General features: G+C 38.0%; 1 protein-coding gene across 10 annotated transcripts in view; it reads right to left on the bottom strand.

The window, feature by feature from the left end:
- The window catches only part of FKTN (fukutin), a 98,005-nt gene that overhangs the window by 66,458 nt on the left and 12,690 nt on the right, over window positions 1-18,857 (bottom strand). For 7 of the 10 annotated variants that reach the window (XM_063649779.1, XM_063649778.1, XM_063649782.1 and 4 more), the window contains 3 exons: window positions 18,515-18,617; window positions 15,612-15,703; window positions 14,225-14,417 (listed from right to left, as the gene is read on the bottom strand). In XM_063649779.1, coding sequence (XP_063505849.1) covers window positions 14,225-14,329 — 105 coding nt within the window. In that variant the 5' untranslated portion in view covers window positions 14,330-14,417; window positions 15,612-15,703; window positions 18,515-18,617. The remainder of the gene's footprint in view (window positions 1-14,224; window positions 14,418-15,611; window positions 15,704-18,514; window positions 18,618-18,857) is intronic. The other 3 variants (XM_063649781.1, XM_063649776.1, XM_063649777.1) reach the window with 2 other exon arrangements.

Below are 18,857 nucleotides of genomic sequence, written 5' to 3'. Positions count from 1 at the left end.
GATTAGAAATACAGCTCAGCTATATTTCTAAGCTGTTCAATTTGTTGAGTTTTGGATAAGCTAATTTCTAGTGAACTAGATGTTGTTTTTATATAGCTTTATTTTGATATAATTCACATACCATAAAATCTGCCTTTCTAAAGTGATTTTTAGTATGTTTAGAGTTGTGCAACTATTACCACTATCTAATTCCAGAATATTTTAATCACTCCAAAAAGAAACTATGTTCCTATTAACAGCCACTCCCCTTTCCTCCTCCACTCAGCCCCAATCATAACACTAATTATCTTCTCTGTGGATTTGCCCGTTATGGACACTACATAAAAATGGAATCATATATGTGGCCTTTTACATCTGGTTTTTCACTGAGCACGACGTTTTCAAAGTTCATTCATGCTGTGGCATGTATCAGTACTTCATTTCCTTTTATGGTTAATATTCCATTGTATATTCATTCATTAGTTGATGAGCATTTAGGTTATTTCCAGCTTTTGGCTATTATGAAAAATGCAATCGGAAATATTCATGTTTCATAATCATTCTCTTGTATACACTGACAACTTACCTCCATCTGACTTCATTTTATTTGCTCAGCAAAGGCCCACTTTCTACTTATTCTGCACCTGCAACTGTGCAGCTAATGTGGCTGCTGACTGATATCACTTTATTATTATTATTATTACTATTATTATTGAGACAGGGGTCTCTGTTGCCCAGGCTGGAGTGCAGTGGCGTAATCACAGCTCACTGCAGCCTCAACCTCCCAGACTCAAGTGATACTCCTACCTCAGTCTTCCTAGCAGCTGAAACTATAGAGGCATGCACTACCACGCCCAGCTAATTTTTGTATTTTTCGTAAAGACAGGTTGTCACCATATTGCCTAGGCTGATCTCAAGTGATCCACTTGCTTCCGCCTCCCAAAGTGCTGGGATTCCAGGTGTGAGACACCATACCTGGCTGATGTCACTTTAAATTCATGACTACTAATCTCAAGTGGGGCTTTAATTCTGCCCAGAAATCATTCTACATTCCCCTTGTGTATTAACTGTCTCATTCTCCTAGATGACTTTTCTCCCTTTTTTCTAACACCTCCCTATCCTATCTTTCAACTTATGGCATTGCTTGCTATTTCACTGAGAAAAAAGAAATTTGAAAATAATTTTCAAAAGCCCCCACCACATCTTCCCACCTACTGTACAAGAATTATATCCATATAATACACCTTCCCTTCTGTCATAACAGATGAATTGTCTATGTTCCTGTCTAAAGCCAGCCTCTCCACTTATGCACTAAATCCCATCCCCCCTTGACTGGACAAAGACATTGCTCCAGCAATTTTTCTTTCTCTGATGGATCATTCCCATCAGTATACAAACATGACTATTATTTATTCCATCTTAAAACACTAATAATTAAAATGAAACACAAAAACTTCTCAACTCCTCTTTTCCCAAAGAACAACTTTCTGTCCCCCATTACAGCAAAACTCCTAATGGGTTGTCTCTTCTCATTGCCTCCAATTCCTCTCCTCCCATGAACTCACTTCATTTTAAATTCACTCTGCTGAGCATCATCAAGATCACCAATGACCTGAACATTGCTAAATCCAATGGTCAATTATCAGTACTTATCTTATTTGGTATACCAAGAATTGTTGACAACCTCTGCCTCACCGAAACACTTCATTCACTTAGCTCTCTGTATCACCATATTTCTGTTTTTTCTCTGTTTCTCTCTGGCTGCTTCTTTAACTTGCCGGTTCTTCCCACTTCCCTGATGTGTTGGAGGGTCCCAAAGCTCAGATGTTGACACTTTCTCTCTTCCCCTTTAAAAATCTATATTCACTTCCTTAGTATCTCATCTAGTCATATGGCTTTAAATACCATCTATATGCTTACAACACTCAATTTGTACTTCCAACCCACTCTACCCAGACTTATACAGCCAATTGTCTATTCAACTTCTTCATTTGAATGTCAAATAGGCACCTGATGTGCTTTGGATCTGTGCCCCACCAAATCGCATACTGAATTGTAATCCCCAGTGTTGGAGGCGGTACCTGGTGGGAGGTGACTGTATCATGTAAACAGTTTCTCATGACTGATTTAGCACCATCCCTTTGGTGCTGTTCTTGTGATAATGAGTGAGTGAGTTATCCTGAGATCTAACTGTTTAAAAGACTGTAGCACCTCCTCCCTCCCTCTCTTCTTCCCGCTCCAGCCATATGAAGTGCTGGTTCCGCCTTCACCTTCTGCCATGATTCTAAGTTTCCTGAGGCCTCCACAGAAGCCAAGCAGATGCCAGTATCATGCTTCCTGTACAGCCTCTGGAACCATGAGACAATTAAACTTTTCTTTATAAATTACCCAGTCTCAGGTGTTTCTTTATAGCAATGCGAGAACAGACTAACTACAGAAAATTGGTACCAGGAGAGCAGTATTGCTGTAAGGTGTCTGAAAATGTGGAAGTAACTTTGGAACTGGGTAACAGGCAGAGGGAAAGTTTGGAGGGCTCAGAAGAAGACGGGAAGATGAGGGAAAATTTGAAACTTCCTAGAGACTTGTTGAATGGTTGTGATCAAGATGCTTATAGTGATATGGACAATGAAGTCCAGGCTAAGGAAGTCTCAGATGGAAATCAGGAACTTATTGGGAGGTGAAGCAAAAGTCACTTTTGTTATGCCTTAGCAAAGAACCTGGCTGCATTGTGCCCTGGCCCTAGAGATCTGTGAAACTCTGAACTCGAGAGTGATAGTCTAGGGTACCTGGAAGAAGAAATTTCTTTTTTTCTTTTTTTTGAGACAGAGTTTCACTCTTGTTACCCAAGCTGGAGTGCAGTGGTATGATCTTGGCTCACTGCAAACTCCGCTATCCAGTTTCAAGCAATTTTCCTGCCTCAGCCTTCCGAGTAGCTAGGATTACAGGCACCCATCACCACACCCAGCTAATTTTTGTATTTTTAGTAGAGACAGGGTTTCACCATATTGGCCAGGCTGGTCTCGAACTCCTGACCTTGTGATCCGCCCAACTCGGCCTACCAAAGTGCTGGGATTATAGGCATGAGCCACCATGCCCAACCCAGAAGAAATTTCTAAGCAGCAAAGAGTTCAAGATCTGGCCTGGCTGCTTCTAACAACCTATGCTCATACGTGTGAGCAAAGAAATGACATAAAATTGGAACTTATATTTAATAGGGAAGCAGGGCATACATGTTTGGAAAATTTGCAGCCTGGCCATGTGATAGAAAAGAAAAGTCCATTTTCAGGGGAGGAATTCAAGCAGGCTGCAGAAATTTGCATTAGCCAAGAAAATGGGGAAAAGGCTCTGAAGGCATTTCAAAGACCTTGGAGGTAGCCCCTCCCATAACAGGCCTGGAGACGTAGGAGGGAAGAATAGTTTGGTGGGCCAGGCCCAGTGCCTGCCACCCTGAGTAGCCTCAAGACACTGCTCCCTGCATTCCAGCTGCTCTAGCTCCAGCCATGGCTCAAAGGGGCACAGGTATAGCTGAGGCTGCTTCAGAGGGTGCAAGCTGTAAGCAGGTGCACACAGTGCAAGAGATGAGGCTTAAGAGCCTCTGCCTAGATTTCAGAGGATGTATGGAAAAGCCTGGATGTCCAGGCAGAAGCTTGCTGCTGATGGAGCCCTCATGGAGAACCTCTACTAGAATAGCATGGAAGGGAAATACAGGGCTGAAGCTCCCACAGAGAGTCCCCACTGGGGCACTGCCTACTGGAGCTGTGAGAAGAGGGCCACAGTCCTCCAGACCCCAGAGTGGTAGATTCACCAGTAACTTGCATGGTACACCAGGAAAAGCTACAGGCACTCAATGTCAGCCCATGAGAGCAGTTGTGCGGGCTGAACCCTGCAAAGCCACAGGGTCTGAGCTGCCCAAGGCCTTGGGAGCCTACCCCCGTGTGCCCTGGACATGAGACATGGAGTCAAATTTTGGGGTTTTAAGACTTAATGGGTAACCTGCTGGGTTTTGGGCTTCATGGGGCCTGTAGCCCCTTTCTTTTGGCCAATTTCTCCCTTTGGGAACAGGAGTATTTACCCAATGACTGTACCCCCATCGAATCTTGGGAGTAACTAACTAATTTTTTATTTTACAGGCTCATAGGTGGAAGGGACTTGCCTTGTCTCAGATGAGACTTTGAACTTTTGAGTTAATGTTGGAATAAGTTAAGACTTTGAAGGACTGTTGGGAAGGCATGATTGTATTTTGCAATATAAAAGGATCATGAGGTGTGAGGGGCCAGGGGCAGAATAATATGGTTTAGATCTGTGTCCCCACCAAATCTCATGTCAAACTGTAATCCCCAGTGTTGGAAATGGGGCCTGGTGGGAGGTAATTGGATTGTGGGGACAGTTTGTCATGAATGGTTTAGCACCATCCTCTTGGTGCTATTCTTGTGATAGGGAGTGAGTAAGTTCCCCTAAGATCTGGTTGTTTAAAAATGTGTAGCATCTCCCCACTCTCTCTTTTCCTCCTGCTCTGGCCATGTGAGGTGCGGGCTCCCCCTTCACCTGCTGCCATGATTGTAAGTTTCCTGAGGACTCCCCAGAAGTTGAGCAGATGTTAGCATCATGCTTCCTATACAGCCTGCAGAACCATGAGCCAATTAAACCTCTTTTCTTTATAAATTACCCTGCCGCAGGTATTTCTTTACAGCAATGAAAGAACAGATTAATATAGCACCTTAAACTTAACATGTACAAAAAAACTCCTGATTTTCACCATTCCTCAAACTTGCTCTTTCCAGTCTCATCCATCTCAGTAAACAGCAGTTTGCCATTACAATTACTTAGGACAAAAATACTAGAGTTATCCCTGACTTGCTTCTGTCACTCTAATACCCTACATCTAATCCATCAACAAATCCTGAAAACTATACTTTCCATTTCTCACCAACTCTACCATCAACTCTCTTGTCCAAATCATTATCATCTCTTGTGTAAATTACTAGAATAGCCTTCTAACTGGTCTCTCTGTGTATTAATCCATTTTCACGCTGCTGATAAAGACATACCTGAAACTGGGCAACTTACAAAAGAAGTTTAATGAACTCACAGTTCCAAGTGGCTGGGGAGGCCTCACAATCATGGCAGAAGGTGAAAGGTACATCTTACATGGCAGCAGACAAGAGAGAATCAGAATCAAGCAAAAGGAGAAATCATCAGATCTCCCCTTATAAAATCATCAGCTCTCATGAGACTTATTTGCTACCACAAGAACAGCATGGGGGAACCACCCCCATGATTCAATTATCTCCCACGAGGTCCCCCCACAGCACACGGGAATTATGGGAGCTACAGTTAAAGATGAGATTTGGGTGGCAACACAGCCAATCTATTCTCATCAAAGTGGCCAGACTACTTGTTTTAAAACAATAGTCAGATCATGTCCACATAGCTCAAAACCTTCCTGTTTCCCAGTCTCACTCAGGATAAAAGGTCAAAGTCCTTACAATGGCTTACAAGACCCTAAGTAACAGGAAACTCTAACCTTACCTACTATTCTCCCCATCACTCATTTGTCTACAGCCACATTGATCTCTATGCTGTTCTCAAAACTGATAGACATATTCCTGCCTCAGGACTTTTGTATTTTCTTTGTTTTCTACCTAGTATGCTTCTACTCTAGACATCAAAATACTCATTCTCTTTGAACAAGCTGTGTCTTCTATTTGTAATGACCTTTCTATCCTTCTTCACCTGAAGAACTCCTCATCCTACAAGACCAACTCAAATTATTATATCATCCATGAAATATTCAGTAATAGCCTTCCCAAGTATGTTATTCAGTAGTCTCTCTTCCCTGTAAACCTTATACTTACCTAAGCTTGTAGGGTCAAGGTTAAGGACACTGGAGGGTCTAGTTTCATAGGGCCTGTTAGTATCCCCCCAGTTTTTTTTTGAGATGGAGTCTCATTCTGTCACCCAGGCTGGAGTGCAGTGGCGTGATTTTGGCTCACTGCAACCTCTGCCTCCTGGGTTCAAGCGATTCTCATGCTTCAGCTTCCTGAATAGCTGAGATTACAGGCAGGCATACACCACCACACCCAGCTAATTTTGGTATTTGGGGTAGAGACGGGGTTTCACCATGTTAGCCAGGCTGGTCTCGAACTCCTGACCTCAGGTGATCCAACTGCCTCGGCCTCCAAAAATGCTGGGATTACAGGCATGAGCCACCATGCCCAGCCGTTGGCCCTTCTTAAGAAAGAATGTAAAAATAACTTTTGCAAATGTTACAAAAAATAAATAGCTTTGTAAAGATTCCTAAAGCCCCTGCAAGTCCCCTGCAAGTGAGGGGCCCTGAAGTTTAAATTTCATTATCTTAATGTTTAATCCGTCTCTGGAGAGCAAGGGTTATTGGCACTCAGTGGCAGCTACAGTGGCTGCAACTGTAGCTATACAGGAAGATGCAGTCACTGTCAACCAGTGACCCTACAAGTAGAGAACCAAGAAAATAAATAATCTGACCTCTCTTTCTTTCCAGTTTGCAATCTCCAGCTGTATCCCATTGGCTAAACCCAACTGGAAACCAAAGGGCAAGGGAGCTCAGCTAATATAATCCATAAAAGTCTGCCTCCCCAAGAACAGAGTATGGTAAAGAGAGAATTTGGAGAGCAAACAGAGTATATCCAGCATGCTATGCTAAGAAGTTTGGTTCTTATTCCATAGGTATACTATGCAGAGAATAACTTGGATCAGATCTGCATCTAAGAAAAATATCTCTGACAACAGTACAGAAGAAAGATTACAAAGGCTAGATACTAGAGAACAGAAAAGTTATGAAGTGTGCTTTGAAAAAAGAAGTAACATATATTGTTATTGTTTGTTTACATGTCTCTTTATGTTTCTTAACCTCTCTCCCCTTCATCCCCAAAATTTCCCAATTTGTGAGTTCCTAGACAGAAGGATTGAACTTCATTGATCATTTGTTTCATAGCCTATTACTGTGCTTGGCACATAGTAAGCTTTCAACAAATACTTGACAAATGAATGGCAGAATGTTCTGAAAGAAATGCCATATAAAGTCAACTGGTTAAAAAAAAACTGAAAATATTCTGACACACTGCCTATGGGATATTTGGAGTAAAAATTTATGGGAAATGAATAAATAAGTAAACAAATGGAATCAGATGCCAACAACAACTGGTAGAAAAAGTCTGGTAGCAACTGAACTCTAGTGATAACTGGGTCAAATAAAGATATATTATCAAAGAAAAAGCACCCAGAAAGTAGGAGGTGAAGATTTAAGAAAAAATCCTATCATTTTTGAAATGCAGTATCCAACGGTGTTTCTTATAGAAACCCTCAAACCAAATTCCTAATTAAGCATGATCATTAATTATGCTCATATAGAATCAAACAGCAGTACTTTCAGAAAAAATTAAGTCTTCAATAACTGTCTTTTTCAATTGCTTATAAGCTTGCAAACCTAAGGATCAGAAACACTGACCATTGCAAATTCCACAACCCTCCAGATAGCCTTCCACTTCTGCCTCTCAGTGTTTCTCATTTTAGTAGAAACATTTCTCTTATATTTACTCCCAAGCCACTGCAGTTCTTAGATTAGTGAATCACTCATAAATGTGACCTGAAATGGTAGAAAAGCTGTGATTCTTAATAATCAAAACTGGCCAGAAAACCTACAAACCTACACAGCCTAATGTTTGAGAATAAATGAAAAAATGGAAAGACTATAAAAACACCCTTCAATTCTAATGAAAGAAATTATATCACATTTCTCCTGGATAACAGCAGGAGTGAGACGGTGGTAGAAAAAGTGGGGCAGTAGTATTTATTAAAGTTTGCCACACTGGATCAAGCTATCAAATATAATATTCTTCCTCCAGAAATGACCTATATGTTATCCTTGAGGGCAAAATGGAAGGAGCCCAAAAGTCAAAAAAGATAAAGGGAAAATCATATTTCTTGCATAATTTTAGCAAGTAACTAACCAACTAAAAATATTCAAAAGCCTTTGTTGCACATGATCTAAATAGCTACAAGACTGATTTCCATTTCCAATAATGGCATATAAAATTGTTCACTGTGAATGACTACTGCCAAACTTGAAATCCAAACTCCCCTTTCAACTCCCTCCTCCCTCCTTCTAACCAAACATACATAGGCTACTAAATATAATGCAAAATAAGATATCTCAGCACCCAATTCTATAAGTGGGCCCCTAGATAATACAAACAGCTGATTACTGCAGGCACTGGTGCTGCTCATTGGACTAAGTCAAGAACAATAAAAAAGCTTGGATCACTCAGTGCCTAATACAAACATAGTTCATTGGCTTTGTCTTCCCTCCACATAGGCATCAATATTTGACGATTTTCTGTCGTGCTACGGCATTCCTTTAAGCCATCTCATTTCATATCTTATCACTCATTTCTTCTGAACAAATTTATATTTACATGTTGGAATAGCTGTATGAATAAATACAAGTTTTAGGACCTGACTGGCAATCTTGAACTTAAGAAACTTAACATATCTGGACCCCAGTTAACTTGGTTTATGAGAAAGCAAAAAATATAAGCTTATAGGGACACTATAATAATTTAATACAATTTTATTTGTCAAACTGCAATGTAAACCTTCAAAGTACTAGAAAATGTAAGCTACTAATAGTTATCATCTACCATGTATCAGACACTAAGTGAGACATATCACATACATTATCTCAACCAGCAATGTTGCCATTAGACCCATTTAAAGAAACTGGTGCTCAAAGTGACTTGCTGAAAGCCAAACAATTGCATGAGGACTATGTAGCCCCCAAACTCAAAAATTATTGATACTGCCATGTCTATCAAATTATGAGTTTCTTGAGTAGGGCCTGTGTTCTATTTATCTCTGTATTCCTAAGTACACTGTGTAAGACGAGTGATCAACAAATACGGATTAAATGAGCACACACAATTATCATACTATCCTGTTGGTTGCATAAAAACAGTGAACAATGAAAATTCTCTTCAGGGTCCTAGAAACATGTCCTTTCCATTCTCGTGTGAGCTGCAAGCCAATTACTTGAAAGTTGGCGCCCACAGACAATGCTCACAAGGACACTACACTAAAGCAGTTTGTATTTCCAAGACCTGAAGGGTTGTTCTGGAATCTGAAGAGTCAATTCTACCTGTCTATGAAATTTTAGCAGCCCCAATAAATATAATATACTAGTTCTTTATCTTCAATGCTAACATGATAACTGGATTATTCAGATCCCATTTGGAGGATCATAGAAAAGCTAGGCTTGTCTAACCACCTAGGACCAAGAGTAATTCTGTGCTAAGGCCCTCAAAATGGTCAAAAGGAAGTCTCCTTAAACTCAAGGTAGCAAATACTAGAGTATATTTTCCTGAAAAGGCTGAAAGTTTTGCAGTCCTTCTTACCATGGTGCTGCAGGCATTTACTGCTACTAAATTTGGGTTGGAATCAAAGATAAAATCAATTTTTCATCCCTATCTCTAACACATAATCTCAAGGGTCTCTGAAAATTACCTTGAAGTTCAAGGATGACTTAGAATCTTGGTTTTTATGTTGATGACGCTAACCTATAATTTCACACTGATCAAGACTATGATTCCATACTCTTTGGCTACCAAATCAAACATTTAATTGAACCATAAATAATTTTTACATGACTTTATTTATCTAAGCATATCCCACAAAACCCTGCTCATTGAACAACAGAGGAATGCAATTTAGATATAATCAGTAAGCAAAGTTAACAATAGTTCAGGTTATCTTCCTATGTCAGAAGAAAACCATTAGAAAACTGAAGATGCATCTATACTTCACTAAAGTTTGAGTTCAAAAACGCTGTGTATAAGTGAGATTTGTAAGTTTAACAAAACCCAAAAGCTTCAAAATTTTCCACAATGACATTGAAATAAATTTAAAAGTTGGTATCTTTAGCATCTAATTAGTCTAACTATCCTTACTATTTTTATTTTACATATGTACATATTTATTTTTTTTTGAGACAGGGTCTCCCTCTCTTGTCCATCCTGGAGTGCAGATCTTAGCTCACTGTAAACTCAAACTCCTGGGCTCAAAGGGATTCTCCCACCTCAGTCTCCCAAGTAGCTAGGACTACAGGCATGCACCACCACACCCAGCTAATTTTCTTATTTTTAGCAGAGACGAGATCTCACTATGTTGCCCAGGCTGGTCTTGAATTCCTGGGCTCAAGCGATCCTCTCGCCTCAGCCTCCCAAAGTGCTGGGATTACAGGCAGGCACCTGGTCTCCTTACTATTTTAAAATAAAGCATTTTTTTTTCCTACTGGCATAGAGAAACTGCTTGTATTCCTTACAGATAGTATCCTGTTTTCACACTATAACATACAGGAAGCATCTATACTCTCATCAGCATCTGTCCCAAATTAAATTATAAATACTGGGCAGGAAGAAACCACCTCATTGTTTCTATCGCCTTGGCAAAATACTCTACAAATTGTGACTTTTAAATAACAGTTTCTGAATTCATGAGTAAATTTAAAAATTCCATTTTAAAGGATACAATTACTGGGCTACAAATGGTTTAATATAATTTCCATATATTAAAAAAAAATTTTAAGACACGGTCTCCTGTGTCACCCAGGCTGGAGTGCAGTGGCGCAATGACAGCTCACTGCAGCCTTGAACCTCCCAAGCTCAAGTGATCCTCTCACCTCAGCCTCTTGAATAGCTGGGACTACAGGCACACACCACCATGCTGGGCTAATTTTTGTATTTTTTGTAGAAAAGGGGTTTCGCCATGGTGCCAAGGCTGGTTTCAAACTCTTGGGCTCAAGCAATCTGCACACCTCAGTGTCCCCAGATTCTGGGATTACAGGTGTCAGCCACTGCACCCACTCCATATATTTCAATAAAATAAAAATAATCTGTGATATTTTAGAACTTAGATGTTATAATGTCTACCTATTATCAAAAGTAAACATAAAAAACAAGAATCTAGTATGAATAATGAACTTTACAAAATTAATGGTATATAAAGGTTACCTGAACTTTAATTACACACCACTTCTGTTCAAAGATTATATTTTCTTTAATGAATAGGGCATTATTACTAAGGCAGTTTGTATGGTATGGACACAATACAACAAATACTATTTTTCATTATAAAATTTAAAAAAATAATAATAGCCAATTTTTACTGGTTTCTTTCTGTATAACATGCATTGTTCCAAATAGTTTATGTATATCAATTCATTTAAGCTTCACAAGTCTACGAGGTGGTACTGTTATTGCCTCTCATTTTGTAGATAAGGAAACAAAGGCATTTAGAAATCAAGTAATTAACTCAAGATCCCACAGCTAATAAGCAGTATAGATGAGGTTTAATCTCAAACTGATGTTCACGCTCTCAACAACTATGTTACATTGCCACCAAGGGAAAAGGGTCGAGACAGCAGTTCTTTATTAGAATTTAATATATAATTAAGATGGGATTTTTAAAGTAATGGGTAATTCAATAAGGGATATAGGGACAACTGGTTAATCATTGGGGAAAAATGTAAGTTAGATGTCTAATTCATACCTCATACTAAAATAAATTCAATTTAGTGAAAAAATTTAAACATTAAATAGACAAAAATACAGTTAAATATTCCCATAATCTTGGGCTAGTTATAACATAAAAAACAGATGCCCTAAGGAAAACAGATCTTGACATCTGTCTACTTATACATTAAGTACTAATTTATTGAGGGAGTACATCATGAATATAAAGTTAAAAGGCAAATTACAAGTCAGGAAAAATATTTGAAATATATATGATGAAGGTTTAATATTCTTCAAACTATAAAGAACAGCTACAGAAAAAGAAAACATCATCAGGAACATATATGAAAGACACAAATAAGAAGAAGTAAGAATACAACTAAAAAGAACCAATATACATATGGAAAGATGTTTAACCCCACTAGTAATCAAAGAAATGACCTCTAATGGAGTTGAATAGCTTTCAGTTTCTGAATATTACGAACACTAAAAATTAATGAATGAGGTTTTGGGGTAGACTCCTCAGGTTCACATTCCATCTCCCCCAGTTAATAACTATGTGATATTGGGAAAATTAGTAAGTCTCTCAAAACCTCAATGTTTTTGCTGGAAAAACAGGAAGAACAAGATCTACTCAACTTGTTTTAAGAATTAAATGTTGGTAAAGTGCTTCGCATAGGGCCTACTCAATCAAGCACATCAAAAAATGTTAGCTGCTATGGCAGGCACTATAGGTAAGCTGACCTGACACCCATTCCCAAACCCCTTCTCTTTTGCAATCTCTATTATAAAGGCTAGAAAAGCTAAATAACAATAGTAAAACCTTATTTCCCCAGATTCTCTTATATTTGGGAATCTGCTGGCCACTGTCACAAAAGTAGAAGCCTGCTAGATCACACTATTACTCCTTCTGGCCTTGACTGTAACACAGGATATACCAAGAGAATTTTAGAGGCTCTAGACTTACAGATATGGACAGATAATTCCTCTATTTGTTTAAGCTGCAATTAGCCAGCCATCTCTAACTGAAACAGATGCCATTATTATTGTTATTCCTATTTATGAAAAGATATGAGAAATCAGGCATACTGCTTATCCTTATGAAGGACAACTTTGTAATATATAACAAAAATCTAAAATGTGCATATTAGATCTAGAATTTCTACTCTAGGACTTTATCCTAAGAAAATAATCAGGAAAGGGTTGAAGATGTCACAGAAAGACATTCATTGGATAAATAGCCAAGATCGTAAGTAGAATCAGTATAGTCTTATTTTTAAAATTATATAGCCTGGAAAAAATGGAGCTAGGGACATTAGAGGTCAGCTCTACACATTAGATACTGGGTGGTTTGGATAGGTAAATTATTTCACATCTCTGTTAACAGTTTTGGTTTTCCAGGCCAGTTGCAGTGGCCCTTATCTGTAATCACAGCACTTTGGGAGCCTGAGATGACAGAACTGCCTGAGGCCAGGAGTTCAAGACCAGCTTGGGCAACACAGCGAGACCCCATCTCTACAAAAAATTTTTTTTAATTAGTCAGGCATGATGGCATGTGCCTGTAGTCCTCCTAACAACTCAGGAGATTGAGGCAGGAGTACTGCTTGAGCCCCAGAGTTCGAGGTTACAGTGAGCTATGATTATGCCACTGTACTTCAGCCTGGGTGACAGAGCGAGATCCTCTCTTAAAAAAAGAAAAGTTTCAGTTTTCTCATCTGTCAAAATTAGGTCTAATAACCCCATGTAACAATGCTGCATAATAAACTTCCCCCAGTCTTATGGCTTATAAGCACCTATTTCCTCCCTCACAAATCTGTGAGTCAGCCGGGCAGCTATGCTTTGGTCTGCTCCATACATTTTTCTCTTCTCCTATAGGTCAGGGGAGCATAAAAACTAAGTCAAATCACAACAGCCTATTTGAAGCTTCTGCACACGTCTGTTAACATTCTGCTGTTCAAGCCCAACATAAAAAAGGCAGGGGAGTATACTTCCCTCTAGTTGAGGAGGGGTGCAAAGTGATTAATTCTGATGAATAGTTCTAATTAAGAAATGAGGATAAAAACATTAAAAAAAAAAAAATTTTTTTTTCTTCCCCATGATTGCTTTTAGGATTAAACTGAGCATGGAAAGCATCTAGTACAATTCTCAGTAATGGTAGTAATTATTATAATACACCCCAGAGGGAGTGTTTGGCAACTTTTCACAATGTAACAACACCATCTCAACTTTGGAATTCCTTATCTGGTATATTCTACAGAATCTTCAGAAGCTATTGATTTCCACATCATTATTTCTACTTTATTCCTATACATACAGATAAAAGTAAGTCATACCATTACACTTCCCCAGTAGGTACTAAATTAAAATATATGCTGTACTAAAATAAACTAATTTTGACATTTTATCAAAATTATTTATCATTGAGTTCATTTAAATGAAGGATAATCTGTTTAACAAAATAATAATTTTTAAATAACTAGCTTAGGAAATTCCAATAGATTAAACATCCTTGAAACTTAGCAACTCTGTCTTTAGTGTGCTATTACAAGTATATTTAACTGAATTTTTAATTGTTTGCCACACCTCACAAAGATGCAAGAATTTGAATAACCACGATTAATATTATGTATTGCAAAGAGAAGTGTGATCAGAAAATATACAATGATAAGAAAGGAGGAATGATAAGAAAGAAGGAATAAAATTACCTTTGTTGATAAATAGTGCTTGTAGTAGTACAACTGAAACAGCAGAAATGCAGAACTTGTCAGCGTTAAAAGGGCCAAAACCACGTTCTTATTGATTCTACTCATTAGTCTGTGGTGCTCACTTGGTTGTCTTTTGAAAGTATCTCAGTCGTTTTCATCTTTTTGGATTTGGAAGGGAAGATAATTTTGTTTTCTGTGAACAAAAAAGATATTTTTAAAGAAACAAAAACCTCTTTAATTTTGTACCTGTAATAACCAACAATAGAACAAAGAAAAAATTAAATTTCCACAGGCGTTCTTTGATCTGGTCATTGTCTATGCTAAAGAAATAATCAAATATGAGACCAATGATGAAAAAACAAAAATGTTTATTATCACTTTTTTTATAACTGTAAATAACTGAAAACATAAATAGGATATTTATAAAAACTGACCAACAAGGTTGAGAGGTGCTTTTCTCCTCCAGTTTCTGATTCAGTAAATCTGGTATGAGACCTCAGAATTTTCATTTCTGACAAGTTCCCAAATGATGCTGATACTGCTGACAATGCTGAGAACCACTTCCAAAGGAGAAACTGAGACCGCTTTTAGTCAAGGAACATGGCCTGTAAGACAGCTCTTAGTTGCTTTTCAAGTTTGTGTGTGATCTAGGATGTGGTCAGTTCTTATTAATACTCCATGTATGTTTTCAGTTTTTTCAACTGTAAAGAATGCCACAATAAACATTTTGTTCTTTCATCTTAGGTCTCATCTCTGATTATTCCTTTGGGATAAGAAATTTAATACAGTTCTACTTCTTCCTACCTTGTCTCCACTGTTTGATTTTGGTTAAACACATTTAGTTCTTCAAGTGCTTACATTTATTCCTTCAATCCTTCAAATATACTGACACCTCTATTATGCTTGATATCTAAGGTTTATATGTCTTTTGTTCTCCAGCTATAAAATAAGAGACCAACAAATTTATACTACATTCTGTATTCTCTCCTCTTTCAATCTTGACTTTTATTAATTATTTCTACTTGTTATGGTTCTATTGTATTCCATAACTACAAATCTCATAGTTATTTTGGTCTTATTCCTACAATGTTCCCTGCCAATCCATTTGCTGTATCATCTCTGTTCATCTACTGGATGACTGATATTCATCTTCTTGCAGTTTATCAAAAAGAACTTAGGGATACCACTTACCTTGTGCTTTTGCCTTGTTCAAAAATAGTTGTCAATTTGGCTTTGAGGTTACACTGTCTTTCCCCAATGACTTACACACTTTGTACCATTGTCCTGTAGTGCTAAATATTCCCTTGAAAATATCTGATTTCCCAAACCAACCCCCGATAGGTAATTTAATCTTTTTATTGGGATGAGCAAAGAATGCATTCCTTACCTTTGAAATCCAATTTTTCAAAAACTAGGTTATACAAGGATGTTGATGACTGTATGTTAGTTTTTTCCTCATTCAATGTGTTTCCTTTCAATCTGCAGAATAAAGATTTTTTTTTTTTGAGACAGGGTCTCACTTTGTCGTCCAGGCTGAAGTATAATGGTGCAATCATAGCTCATTGTAACCCGAAACTCCCAGGCTTAAGTGATCTTCCTATCTCAGCTTCCTGAGTAGCCATGAGTAAAAGTATGTGCCACCATGCCCAGCTAATTTTTTAAAAATTTATTTGTAAAGACAGGGTCTTGCTATGTTGCCCAAGCTGGTCTTAAACTCCCGGCCTCAAGAGAACCTCCTGCCTTAGCCTCCCAAAGTGCTGGAATTACAGGTGTGAGCTACTACTGAGCCTGACCTAAAGATTTCTTGTCTTTGCAGAAGGTTTTCTTAAATATTTTTTCTGTTATGACATTGAATTCTCTATTTTCAGAACTACAATTAAGCATTTTTTTTTTTTTGAGACAGAGTCTCCCTCTGTCACTCAGGCTGGATGGAGTGCAGTGGCATGATCTCAGTTCACCGCAACCTTCACCTCCTGGGTTCAAGCAATTCTGTCTCAGCCTCCTGAGTAACTGGGATTACAGGTGCCTGCCACCACGCCCGGCTAATTTTTGTATTTTTAGTTTAGACGGGGTTTTTCTATGGTGGTCAGGCTGGTCACGAACTCCTCACCTCAAGCAACCCACCTGCCTCGGCCTCCCAAAGTGCTGGGATTACAGGCATGAGCCATGGCACCCAGCCCTCACCTACTTTTCTAGATGGGAATATAATTTACTACTTAACTATGGAAGAAAGAAATAAGGGTGTATTCTAGACTAAAGGGTAGTCTTTAGTATACAAGAAAACTCTTTCTGACAGAGTATTTTGTACATGTGTATATGTGAGAAAGGCAGAGAATGTGTATGAGAACAAGTGGGAAAAGCATTTAAACATTACTTCTTCCAGATGTCAGAGACAGGCAGCAAAGGACCACTCACTATCTCTCCTCTACTTTGCCTCAGCAAGAGAGTGCTTCCTGCAAAGATGGGGTATTTGTGCGCTTCCTCATTCACTCTTCCTTTCTTGCTAGTTCATGTTGCCAAACAATCCAAGGAAATTCCCATTGCCTTTCTATGCATCCTGATCCCACTGTAAACAGAAGAGGACTCTTTGCTCTGCCAGCTCTATCTGAGATCTCTTTCTACCAGCATTCTCTTTTAACCTCTTCCTGCTTACATGTGGCTGCCATTTCTCAAATATTTCAATTTGGAGTTACACGTCTTCTAGTCTCAGCAAAGATGTAATTACATCTCTTTCTCTCATTTTCCTTGTTGTTTCATGGTAATTTCAGATAGAAGAGGGCACAAATGTCTTTACCATCTTAAAATCAAGTCTTGGTTTGGGGTTTTAAAACAATCCAAATAAGCTGCCAGAGCTGATGACTATATAAAGCAAACACTAACATATATATATATATATATATATATATATATAGTCCAGAAACTACTTAAGAGAAATAATACCAATAGTGATGTGAACAATTCACCTGATCAATAGATAATGTATATTAAGCAAAGATAACCTAATAAATCATAATTACTTTCTATCTCCCAAAACTGTGAAAACAATATCAATCAACATTGATGATGGTATTAGTTTTTGTATTCAGTTAAAACCCATGGAAATACAATTACCAAATAGAGGTTTAGTATCCCTTATCCAAAATGCTTGGGACCAAAAGTATTTTGGACTTTTTAGGATTCCAGAATATTTGGGTTACACTTACCAGTTGAACATCCCAAATCCAAAATTCTGAAATGCTCCAATGAACATTCCTTTCAGCATCATATTAGCACGCAAAAGTTTCAGATTTTGGAACATTTCAGATTTTGAATTTTCAGATTTGGGATGCTCAACCTATACTCTGATAAGGGCAGCTCACAAGATTAACAAGGAGACTGCCCTTCATTTTCAAGATTTCAACTCAAGTTCTTGTACTTGTATTAAATAGTGCATTAATGTATTGTATGCTGATTCCTAGTGAAATCTAAAGTGGAACTCAGAGTAGGCCATCACTCAGCTTCTTCTAAGCCCAAATTAATAAATGGGAAAGAACAACACATAATAGGCCTATATAAGCTACTACAGGCATAAAATCTAAATTAATATCTTGTTCTTTCTTCTCTAGTTTACAACTAATTCTTACATAAAATAAACCTCCAAACTATAACATCAAAAACTTAACTACATTTTTATCATCAAGATGATATCCAATTAACTTCATTATTTATTTTCTATAAATGCCAAGGCAATTCAGTCACAAAAGAGAAAGATTCACCTATCAAAATGTTCCTTTTCACTAGCACTACCTCTTCATTAGGAATATTCAGTAACCACTTAAAAATGAATAATGTGATACTGAAAAAAAGAAGCCATAGTATGTTGATTTTACCTTTCAAATACCTCTTGCATCAATTCTTTCCTTCTTCACTGTCATTCTAAACTCTAATTGTACCTAATGTCCTAATTTTAACTGATGTCCCTGTCTCCACTTTCTCTGTATCCACAGTCTTACCTATACACTGACATATGTATCAAGTTGCTGACAGATAAATCAAGTTACACCACAGTCAAAACTTTTCAATAGTTCCCTACCACCTACAAATAGTTCAAATTACATATAATGGTATAAAGGGGTATTCACAATCTGACTGAATATAGGCAAACTTACTATAAGCTTTCTCACGCTTCACATAGCCTATGGTTTTTGCATGAGTATTCCTGGAATACATCCTACACTTTCCTGCCTCTGTGTTTTTGCCCATTACCTCTTGTCTGCAATGTTCTCATTTACTTCCATAAAACCAGTTTACCTTTCTTTTCATAGCTCCTCTCAAATGACACTTCTTCAAGGAAGTCTTCAATATTCTTCCAGGTTAGAAGTGCTCCCTCCACTTCTAACCTAGTTTTAAATTCCTGCAAGAAATAAATAGTTACTGTCTACCTTAATGGGCACAGATGCCAAAAAAAATGCTACGCACTAGAGATAAAATGACAAATAAGATACAGTTCCCTAACTTCGAAGGGCTTAAAGGTGAGTACGGAAGTTTTCAAAAAAAGAAGGGCAGTAGTGATAGTGGTGGAGAGAGTGATGTACCTGAAAAAGAATATGAGCAGATGTTTTCCAAAATGCACAAGCCCCATTCCTTACCACCC

Source organism: Pongo pygmaeus, chromosome 13 (genome assembly GCF_028885625.2).
Source record: "Pongo pygmaeus isolate AG05252 chromosome 13, NHGRI_mPonPyg2-v2.0_pri, whole genome shotgun sequence".
Classification (NCBI taxonomy): Eukaryota; Metazoa; Chordata; class Mammalia; order Primates; family Hominidae; genus Pongo; species Pongo pygmaeus.
This window is presented reverse-complemented; position numbering and strand designations above follow the sequence as displayed.